This window comes from Lampetra fluviatilis, chromosome 61 (genome assembly GCF_964198595.1).
Source record: "Lampetra fluviatilis chromosome 61, kcLamFluv1.1, whole genome shotgun sequence".
NCBI classification, from domain to species: Eukaryota; Metazoa; Chordata; class Hyperoartia; order Petromyzontiformes; family Petromyzontidae; genus Lampetra; species Lampetra fluviatilis.
This window is the reverse complement of record NC_136335.1, coordinates 3,159,418-3,171,769: the sequence shown is the minus strand read 5'-3', so window position 1 is coordinate 3,171,769 and position 12,352 is coordinate 3,159,418. Positions and strand designations below refer to the sequence as shown.

General features: G+C 47.8%; 1 protein-coding gene across 2 annotated transcripts in view; it reads left to right on the top strand.

The window, feature by feature from the left end:
• Nucleotides 1-12,352, top strand: part of CCDC180 (coiled-coil domain containing 180) — a 96,143-nt gene that overhangs the window by 51,589 nt on the left and 32,202 nt on the right. For both annotated transcript variants that reach the window (XM_078881307.1, XM_078881306.1), the window contains exons 25-26: nt 1,272-1,370; nt 10,798-10,884. In XM_078881307.1, coding sequence (XP_078737433.1) covers nt 1,272-1,370; nt 10,798-10,884 — 186 coding nt within the window. The remainder of the gene's footprint in view (nt 1-1,271; nt 1,371-10,797; nt 10,885-12,352) is intronic.

The window sequence follows — 12,352 nt, the reverse complement described above, 5'->3', positions numbered from 1 at the left end:
TTCTGTGTTTAGGAAAAATATATGATTGTGTTAGTGAAATTTTTTTTTCCTAAAAAGTGGAAAATGTTGGAAATTTTTTTTCACGAAAATAAATTGTCACGCACAACGAGTCTGTGTGCAAAATGTCAGCTCGATTGGATCACGGGAAGTGGGTTAAAAACGACCGAAAGATTTGCAAGGTCGTAAGCGCGCAAGCAAGCAAGCAAGCGAACTTAATATAAAGGATTTATAAAAAAAAAAATTTTCATAAAAAGTGGAAAATTTTGGAATTTTTTTTCACGAAAATGAATTGTCACGCACAACGAGTGTGTGTGCAAAATGTCAGCTCGATTGGATCACGGGAAGTGGGTTAAAAAACGACTGAAATATTTGCACGGTCGTAAGCGCGCAAGCAAGCAAGCAAGTGAACTGAATATAAAGGATTTAAAAAAAAGGAAAAGCCGTTCAAGCCCGTCAGCGGCTACGCTACACGAGCCGGAGGAACATCGTGGAAGAGAGAGAGAGAGCGCTATAACAGGATCAAATGAATCCGCGACAGAGTGAATGATACATTATGTGAATGCTTTAGGCCCATACATGGAGTAATTGGGCATGATTTTGCCCATATAAGGAATGCTGGAACGGGAATTGACGTGTTTTTAACGATGCAATGCTCGATTAAACGGGGATCGACCGATCTTTAACGATACAAAGCTTGATCCATGCTCGATCCATGTTAGAACACATACACACAGGTATTCAAAATATAATACTGGTAGGAACCACCTGGTTCCACCAGCCCACAGGGGATTATTGTGTCCGTCCGTCCGTCGTGCATCCAAAAATGGGAGGGGTGGGGCTGGGTGGCGAGGGGAGGGTGGGGAGGGGCTGGGTGGGGAGGGTGGGGAGGGGCTGGGTGGGGAGGGTGGGGTTGGGTGGGGGGTGGGAGGGGAGGGGCTGGTCACCCCGTGGTGCCCTTACAAAACTCAACGTTTAACCTACTCACGCCGGCTTGTGCCCGCCCTCACAGTCGGGCATATTTGCGGAATACACCATGCCGCCGTTGACCCTGCAGGCCACTGACCGAGCAACCCAACGTTCCTACCAGCTCCCTCCGCAGGACAATGTGTTAGCCATGCTTGACCCATGCTTGATCCATGCTCGAACACATACACACAGGTATTCAAACTATCATAGCCGTGCTTGATCTACGCTTGATCCATGCGCAGACATCCCCTGCTGCAGGAGTCAAACCCTCGCCTTTCCTCCAAACGTGTGCACTCTGCGTGCAGGTTGCAGCCAGCAACGCTCAGTCGCATCGGATCTCCGGGCTCCTTAAGCAGCTGCGGGAACGGACTGACGCGTGCTCCTGCCCGCACGTCGACAAAGAGGCGAGTGCCCCAAACGGCACAGTGGGTGTCAGTGGGTCCCAGTGGGTGTCAGTGGGTGTCAGTGGGTGTCAGTGGGTCCCAGCGGGTGCCAGTGGGTGCCAATGGGTGTCAGTGGGTTCCAGCGGATTCCAGCGGGTGTCAGTGGGTGTCAGTGGGTGTCAGTGGGTCCCAGCGGATTCCAGAGGATCCCAGAGGGCCCCAGCGGGTTCCAGCGGCTCCAGCCAGCCACGCTCAGGAGTTTTTCCCGCGAATCCGACGCCGAGATCCGAGGCACGACTGAGACGTCAACTCCCGCGTCTTTGAGAACAGCCGAGTGTTTCAAGGTCCAGTCTGGCCTTAGGCTCGCAGCACCGCTGGGGGCCAAGGGCTGTTAGCGAACACCTAACTCGTTGTCATGGTAGTACGGAGTTAAAAAAATAATGCTGCTCTCATAGGAAATGATAAGTAATACATTTAAAATACTTTTTTAAAAACACGCTTTAATGAAATGTACCGTACTCGTAATGGCAGAACTCCACGACTTCAGGAAGTGGCCCCGAAACTTGCCATAGCGTAAAGGACTGTGGTGATTTACAGCCAACGTCAGTTGAGCGTGGACGATTAGACCCAAGCCGAAACATAACATATAAAACTGAATGTTTAAAAAAAAAAAATATTTTTAAATTTATAGAATATAGTGTTGTCATCAGTATGACATAAGTATACCAAGTTTGCAGTCGATACCACATTGGGAAGTGGGTTAAAATTGAGTTACAATATTTGAGGATACAATAACAACAGACAGAGTGAGTTCATAGAAAGCGTGTAAAAACATAGTTTAAAATGTTTTTATTTATTTTTTATGATCGGATATGGTATTGTCATCAGTATGACATACGTATACCAAGTTTGCAGTCGATACCACATTGGCAAGTGGGTTAAAATTGAGTTACAAGATTTTTAAAATACGACAACAACAGAGTGAGTTAATAGAAAGCGTGTAAAAATAGTGTTTACATTTTTTTAAATGATAGAATATACTATTGTCATCAGTATGACATAAGTATACCAAGTTTGCAGTCGATACCACATTGGCAAGTGGGTTAAAATTGAGTTACAAGATTTGAGGATACGACAACGACAACAACAACAACAGACAGAGTGAGTTAAATTAAAGCGCGTAAAAATATAAATCTATAATAGGCAAAGTTACCGGTAAAGGCTCTTCTTCATAGCAGAGCGAGAGTGAGGCCGGACAGATTGAGTAGCAGTTGAGGATTGCAAAACGTACGTGCGTTGAACTTCTTTCGCACACTGCCGTCCGTAGCGAAACCGCGCTAATCGGAGTTGCGGGGGAAGGATAACAAACTAAACACAGAAACAGTCATGACGACGGATGCTTGTGTTGCACCCGGAACGTCGTGATTTATTTTATTTTCTACCCACGTGACTTTACCGAAAGAACCAAAGAGTATGGATTCCTGCAGTCACGAAAGCTTAAAATCTTCTTGGTTCTTTCGGTAAAGTCACGTAGAAGGGAAATAATAAAATAATAAAACATAATAAAATACAATTCTCACAATGTTTCGGCCACAACGCAAGCAGCCGTTTATCGGCCCAGCGTCTGAACGACGCTGTCTTTCCGACAGACCTGTTCTTCACCTGAGGACGGCTGCTTGAATTAGTTTCTAAATCTCGATAATTATTTAAAAGTGCATAGCTCCTAGTGGCTTTCTAATATCGGAAGGAAAAGCGTTCCAGACGGCCACAGAACCGCGGCTCGATGCAGCGGTGGCCACCGTCTTTGTTTGATAGCTGAGCAAAAAGTCGGAGTTGGCATGATGATGCTTTACTGTCCTTGACGAGACCACCGAGTTTTTGCGGTTAATTCGTGGCGAGAACTTTACACCCGGTCGTGTACAGAGAGAAAGAGAGAGAGGCGCAGTGAAGGAAAGTTAGAGACTGCACCCGTACACACCGCGGGGGCCCTGATAACATTTTAGCCTGAGAATGTTTCCAGACGAACAGTCTCAAATTAACTCACGAACAGTTTCACCGTCGGTGGATACTTACACATTTATTCACAGACGAACACACAAGCTTCCGAAAAGTCAATAGCCCAAAGTGATTTTCTGCTCAAACGAGCGCTGATGCATCGGTGCTCAACTCCCCGCTAACAGACCTTGAGCTCGTGGTGGAAATTCCACGTTCCTATGACAGGAGTTAGTCCATACGTAGGCTAAAACCGCTGTTTATTTTACAGAGTGGCGCCGATTTTATTGACCCAGGAGGTATGATGGGGATGAGTCTGACCCCTCCCAACCAGGATTGTAACTCGCATCTCCCGCTTACAGACGTGAGCTCGTGGTGGAAATTCCACGTTCCTATGACGGGTGTTATTCCATAAATAGGATAATACCGCTGTTTACTTGACAAACAAAGTGGTGCTCATTTTATCGGCCCAGGAGGTATGATGGGGATGAGTCTGACCCCTCCCAACCAGGATTGTAACTAGCATCTCCTGCTTCCAGACGTGAGGTCGTGGTGGAAATTCCACGTTCCTATGATGGGGGTTATTCCATAAATAGGATAATACCGATGTTTACTTGACAAACAAAGTGGTGGATTGTAACTCGCATCTCCCGCTTACAGGCGTGAGCTCGTGGTGGAAATTCCACGTTCCTATGACGGGTCTTATTCCATAAATAGGATAATACCGCTGTTTACTTGACAAACAAAGTGGTGCTAATTTTATCGGCCCAGGAGGTATGATGGGAATGAGTCTAACCCCTCCGGAACGAGATTGTAACTCGCATCTCCTGCTTACAGACGTGAGCTCCTGGTGGAAATTCCACGTTCCTATGACAGGGGTTATTCCATATATATGATAATACCGATGTTTACTTAACAAACAAAGTGGTGCTCATTTTATCGGCCCAGGAGGTATGATGGTGATGAGTCTGATCCCTCCAAACCAGGATTGTAACTCGCATCTCCCGCTTACAGACGTGAGCTCGTGGTGGAAATTCCACGTTCCTATGACAGGGGTTATTCCATATATATGATAATACCGATGTTTACTTAACAAACAAAGTGGTGCTCATTTTATCGGCCCAGGAGGTATGATAGGGCTTGGCGAGCGAACGGCGCAGTGAACACGCGGGGCTCTGGTTAACGCATTGCCCCGTAAGTTGGCAACAACAATCTCACGAGATAAATTTTATTTGATGAAATGACACCTCCGATTCGTGCGGTTGGCTACGTACGGTGATAAAGAAGTTCAACGTACATACTGTCCATAGACTGAACACTGCCCATAGACTCAACACTGCCCATAGACTCAGCACTACCCATAGACTCAACACTGCCCATAGACTCAGCACTGCCCATAGACTCAACACTGCCAATAGACTCAACACTGCCCATAGACTCAACACTACCCATAGGCTCAACACTGCCCATAGACTCAACACTGCCCATAGACTCAACACTGCCCATAGACTCAACACTACCCATAGACTCAACACTGCCCATAGACTAAACACTGTCCATAGACTCAACACTGCCCATAGACTCAACATTACCCATAGACTCAACACTGCCCATAGACTCAACACTGCCCATAGACTCAACACTACCCATAGACTCAACACTGCCCATAGACTCAACACTACCCATAGACTCAACACTACCCATAGACTCAACACTGCCCATAGACTCAACACTACCCATAGACTCAACACTGCCCATAGACTAACACTGCCCATAGACTCAACACTGCCCATAGACTCAACACTGCCCATAGACTAACACCGCCCATAGGCTCAACACTGCCCATAGACTCAACACTACCCATAGACTCAACACTGCCCATAGACTCAACACTGCCCATAGACTAACACTGCCCATAGACTCAACACTGCCCATAGACTCAACACTGCCCATAGACTAACACTGCCCATAGACTAACACTGCCCATAGACTAAACACTGTCTATAGACTAACACTGCCCATAGACTCAACACTGCCCATAGACTAACACTGCCCATAGACTCAACACTGCCCATAGACTAAACACTGTCCATAGACTAACACTGCCAATAGACTCAACACTGCCCATAGACTCAACACTGCCCATAGACTAACACTGCCCATAGACTCAACACTGCCCATAGACTCAACACTGCCCATAGACTCAACACTACCCATAGACTCAACACTACCCATAGACTAAACACCGCCCATAGACTCAACACTGCCCATAGACTCAACACTACCCATAGACTCAACACTGCCCATAGACTAAACACTGTCCATAGACTAACACTGCCCATAGACTCAACACTGCCCATAGACTCACACTGCCCATAGACTCACACTGCCCATAGACTCACACTGCCCATAGACTAACACTGCCCATAGACTCAACACTGCCCATAGACTCAACACTGCCCATAGACTAACACTGCCCATAGACTAACACTGTCCATAGACTCAACACTGCCCATAGACTCAACACTGCCCATAGACTAACACTGCCCATAGACTAACACTGCCCATAGACTCAACACTGCCCATAGACTCAACACTGCCCATAGACTAACACTGCCCATAGACTAACACTGCCCATAGACTCAACACTGCCCATAGACTAACACTGCCCATAGACTCAACACTTCACCATAGACTCAACACTGCCCATAGACTCAACACTGCCCATAGACTCAACACTGCCCATAGACTAACACCGCCCATATACTCAACACTGCCCATAGACTCAACACTGCCCATAGATTCAATACTGCCCATAGACTAACACTGCCCATAGACTCAACACTACCCATAGACTCAACACTGCCCATAGACTCAACACTGCCCATAGACTCAACACTACCCATAGACTCAACATAGCACGGTCGGGTACGTACGGTGTGAAAGCAGTTATAAATACATACTATAGGATGTCAAATATTATCCCCTGGAAAAATATATATATTTAACTTATACAGTATCAAAATGTATGGGTGAATTACGAAGACCCGCAGGCTATTTCTTGATCGGTAGCTGACACACTGCCAGACCGTGACAGCTGCAGACAGAAAGGCGACTCAGTCAGGATACCATCAGTGATAACATCCAAATAGCGCGCTAAAAAAAAATACAATCATCAGAGGTGGCTGGGTAGCTCAGAGGTCAGAGACGCTGATCAGGCACCGCTGAGAGGCTGGGTTCCGATCCGGGTTCCAGACGCATTCTGTGGTTAGACTAATACAGACCCATAGACTCAGACAGAGACCCATAGACTCACAGAGAGACCCATAGACTCACAGAGAGACCCATAGACTCACACAGATACCCATAGACTCAGACAGAGACCCATAGACTCACACAGAGACCCATAGACTCAGACAGACCCATAGACTCACACAGAGACCCATAGACTCAGACAGAGACCCATAGACTCATACAGAGACCCATAGACTAACAGAGAGACCCATAGACTCACACAGAGACCCATAGACTCAGACAGAGACCCATAGACTCACACAGAGACTCATAGACTCACACAGAGACCCATAGACTAATACAGACCCATAGACTCAGACAGAGACTCATAGACTCACACAGAGACCCATAGACTCAGACAGACCCATAGACTCACACAGAGACCCACAGACTCAGACAGACCCATAGACTCACACAGAGACCCACAGACTCACACAGAGACCCATAGACTCACAGAGAGACCCATAGACTCAGACAGACCCATAGATTCACACAGAGACCCACAGACTCAGACAGAGACTCATAGACTCACACAGACTCATAGACTCACACAGAGACCCATAGACGCACACAGAGACTCATATACTCACACAGAGACCCATAGACTCACACAGAGACCCATAGACTAATACAGACCCATAGACTCACACAGAGACCCATACTCACACAGATACCCATAGACTCACAGAGAGACCCATAGACTCACACAGAGACCCATAGGCTCACACAGAGACCCTTAGACTCATACAGACCCATAGACTCTCATAGACCTAGACACTCAAAGACCCAGACTTACATAGACCCATACTCACACAGTAACCCATTGACTCACACAGACCCATAGACTCACACAGAGACCCATAGACTCACACAGAGACCCATAGACTCACACAGATACCCATAGACTCACACAGAGACCCATCGACTCACACAGACCCATAGACTCACACAGAGACCCATAGACTCACACAGATACCCATAGACTCACACAGAGACCCATCGACTCACACAGACCCATAGACTCACACAGAGACCCATAGACTAAGACAGAGACCCATAGACTCAGACAGAGACCCATAGACTCATACAGACCCATAGACTCACACAGAGACCCATAGACTAAGACAGAGACCCATAGACTCACACAGAGACCCATAGACTCACATAGACTGAGTTGTGATTAGATATGATTCTCAACTGTCGTGAGTTTATTGTCTCAGGCCCAGTCACCACCAATTGTGCACTTGATGTGCCTAAATTCCAGCTTTGAGAGTTAACAATATCAGTTAGACTTGCATGCGGTCGCAAGTGCTGTTAGCGAGTAGCGGCACCTATGAAGGCCGGCACGGCACACGAGGGGGTGGGTGGCCAGCACCACGCCCGGCCGCCTTTGTCTCCCCAGTGGCGATGTTTACACACCGCACCAGGTACTTATTTGAGGCTGAGTCGACTTAGAAGGCGCACACGCACTCACACACACGCACACATGCACGCATGTATGCACACGCACTCACACGCACGCACGCACACTCACACGCACGCACACACACGCACGCATGCACGCACACGCACTCACACACACTCACTCACACGCACTCACACACGCACGCACACATGCACGCACGCACACACACGCACGCATGCACGCACACGCACTCACACACACTCACTCACACGCACTCGCACACGCACGCACACATGCACGCACTCACACACACGTACGCATGCACGCACACGCACTCACACACACGCATGCACGCACACTCACACGCACGCATGCACGCACTCACACACATGCACGCACACGCATGCACGCACACTCACACGCACGCATGCACGCACACGCACGCACACGCACGCATGCACGCACACGCTGACCCGAGCATCCGCGCGGAATCCTTAAACACCAGGCGACTCGGCGAAAGCATTAATATTTAAATGATCATGCGGCCACCTCTAAGATGAAGCACATGCAGTGCTGTCTGCAGTAAGGCCGGGGTGTGGTGGTGGTGGTAGTGGTCATATATATGTTAATACCAGGTACACGGCAATTCAAGGTGGGGAGCGGTGGTGTAGCGGTTAGCGCCACGCTGCGCTACGAACCCGGCGACCCGAGTTCGATTGCCGCTCACGGCCAACACCGGTGACGGATAATCTGAACCGGTTATAGGCCCTCCCCTAGGTCGACTCAGCCTCAAATGAGTACCTGGTGCGGTGTGTAAAACATTGCCACGAGGGAGACAAAGGCGGCCGGGCGTGGTGCTGGTCACCCACCACCTCGTGTGCCGTTTCGGCCTTCATAGGTGATGCTCGCTAACAGCACTTGCCCCAACAGTCTGTTAAGGCTACACGGGAGATCTTTGACTTTGGTCATATACATGGTAATATCAGGTACACGGCAATTCAAGGTCAAAAAAAGATATAGATTCATGCGCTCATTACAGGTGCATCGAATTGCACGCGTTATCGATTATCCAGTGTGGAAACGATCGGAGGGGTGGCGACGCAGTGGGTAGCACGCTGTGCTATTAGCTGAGGCCTGAGTTCGATTCCCGGCCATGGCTCTAACCAGAGGTGGGACAAAGTCATTGTTATGCAAGTCCAAGTCGAGTCGCAAGTCATCAAATTCATGACTCGAGTCTGACTCGAGTCCAAGTCACATGACTCGAGTCCACATCTCAGAGGTGGGACAAAGTCATTGTTATGCAAGTCCAAGTCGAGTCGCAAGTCATCAAATTCATGACTCGAGTCTGACTCGAGTCCAAGTCACATGACTCGAGTCCACATCTCAGAGGTGGGACAAAGTCATTGTTATGCAAGTCCAAGTCGAGTCGCAAGTCATCAAATTCATGACTCGAGTCTGACTCGAGTCCAAGTCACATGACTCGAGTCCACATCTCAGAGGTGGGACAAAGTCATTGTTATGCAAGTCCAAGTCGAGTCGCAAGTCATCAAATTCATGACTCGAGTCTGACTCGAGTCCAAGTCACATGACTCGAGTCCACACCTCTGGCTCTAACCCTCCACGTGACCAAAAGACAAAGATCCCCCGCGTAGCCTGAACAGACTTTTGGGGCAAGTGCTGTGAGCGAGTAGCACCTATGCAGGCTGGCGTGGCACGCGAGTGGGTGGGTGGCCAACACCACGCCCGGCCGCCTTTGTCTCCCCAGTGGGCGATGTTCACTACACAACCAGAGACTCATTTGAGGCTGAGTCGACCTCGCGGAGGCCCGGGACCAGTTCAGACAATCGCCACCGATGGTTAGCCCTGAGCGAGAGTCGAACACGGGTGGCACCCGGGTTCGTAGCGCAAGCTAACCCACTGCGCTACCGCTCCCCAACACAACCCACTGCACCACTTGACCCAAATCAGCGTCTGTGAAGTGTGGCCAACGTGAAGTTACTGCCCCTGTCGTGGTCTCATGGAACGGGACGTTACAAGTTTTCGTAACAAATAAAAAAAAGTTTCCATTTAAAGCTTTCGTGACTGCAGGGATTCATCTTCTTGGTTCTTTCGGTAAAGTCACGTAGAAGGTGAAATAATAAAATGAAAAAAATAAAAACATAATAAAAATAACATTTCGATTTAAAGCTTTCGTGACTGCAGGGGATTCATCTTCTTGGTTCTTTCGGTAAAGTCACGTAGAAGGGAAGTAATAGAATAATAAAAATAAAACAATAAAATTATTCTCACGACGTTTCGGCCACAACGCAAGCAGCCGTCCTCAGGTGAAACCCAGGTCCGTCGAGGCGACAGAGTCTGAATGAAACAGCACACGAGCTTGGAGCATCTATATAAGCTGGGCGCCTTGACAAAGGAATTTGCATATCAAGAGGGTAAAGTCACGTAGAAGGGAAGTAATGAAATAATAAAAAATAAAACATAATAAAATAATTCTCACGACATTTCGGCCACAACGCAAGCAGCCGTCCTCAGGTGAAGACCAGGTCTGTCAGACGCTGTCTTTCCGACAGACCTGAGAATTGTATAATAAAATACAATTCTCACGACGTTTCGGCCACAACGCAAGCAGCCGTCCTCAGGTGAAGACCAGGTCTGTCGGGTTAGACAAAGGGCGCGCGGGTGGATTTGTGCGCTCGCCTTTCTGAGTCACTGACGCTCGCTCGCCGGTGCGACGCGTTCCGTCTCGTTGCGCATCAGGTGGTGACGGTGGCCGATCTCCTGCGTCACGTGGAAGTCATCGGAGAGGCGGTGGAGGCCAGGAGCGGATACCTGGACTGCTTGCAGGTGGGTTCCTGTTTGTGTTTGATTGGAATGATGCTCATGCTGTTGTGGAGTGACTCATGCAGCCAGCTATGGCTGTAGGGTTTTGGTAGTACATGTTGTTTATGTCATTTATTGGGAAAATTCCGTCACAGTTCCTATGATCGCTGTTTCATTGCTTTCATGGCTTTATTTTGGTGATTTCGAAAAGTGTTTTGGTTTGGCCATTTTGTGTTGTTGTAGTGCAGAGTTAGACTGATGGCCTTAATCTAAGTTGTCTTGTGGTTGTTGTTGGTTGTTTGACTTGCATCCCACTGGGATTTTTGCACACAGCGTTGGTGTACGGTGATTTTTTCTGCAATATTTTGCTGTCTTTTCTTGGATTTTCTGTTTGCACTCAGTCACATATTCACTTTAAGATGTTTTTTTGTTCATGTTTTTGTTTTTTGTTTGTTGCGGTTGCACCCGATTCAAGAGCCGAATGGCTCACAGGGCTATACCTAATACATGAACTTGAACTTGGTGCACACATGGGGAGCGGCTGCGCTGCGAGAAACGGCGACAACGGTTTGATTGCCGCTCGCGGCCACCAGCATTGGTGAGGATGATTTGAACCGGTCCTGGGCCTCCCCCTAGGTCGACTCAGCCTCAAATGACTACCTGGTGCGGTGTGTTAGCATCGCCGCCGGGGAGACAAAGGCGGTCGGGCGTGGTGCTGATCACCCACCTCCTTCATAGGTGCTGCTCGCTAACAGCACTTGCCGCAACCGTCTGTTAAGGCTATACGGGGGATCTTTGTCTTTGTGTGTGACAGCCATGAGCCCCAGAGTTATCTGAACAGTGAATGTCACCTTGTACAAGACAACAACAACAACAACAACAAACATAATCAACCGTTTCGATTGATCTCAGAGTCATCTATGGTCGGGGTTGGTGGTGGGGGTAGATCTCTTATTCTTAGGTTTTTTTCGGTAAAGTCACGTAGGTAAAAAATGTAAATTAATAAAAGTAAAATAAAAATTAAATAAAAATTACGACGTTTCGGAGGCAACACAAGCTTCCGTCTTCAGGTGGAACCGTCACAGCACGACTGCTGTATCAAGTAGAGAGAAATTCCAAGAACACAGTAATTGTATATATACTGGTTGAGGGTGGGAGGAGCTTCAAATAAAAAAATAACAACAACAGAGACTGCAGTAACGGAAACAATAAAAATCAACAATTATAACAGCAACGGCAAAAGCGATAACAATACAAACAACAACAACGAACACGATGTCACGATAACAACATGGACAACAACAAAAAATAACAACAACAATAACGACGACGACAACAGCAACAACAACACAACAACAACACAACAACAACATCAACAACAACATCAACAACAACAACAACAGCAACAACACAACAACAACACAACAACAACATCAACAACAGCAACAACAACAGCAACAACAACAGCAACAACAACAACAACAGCAACAAC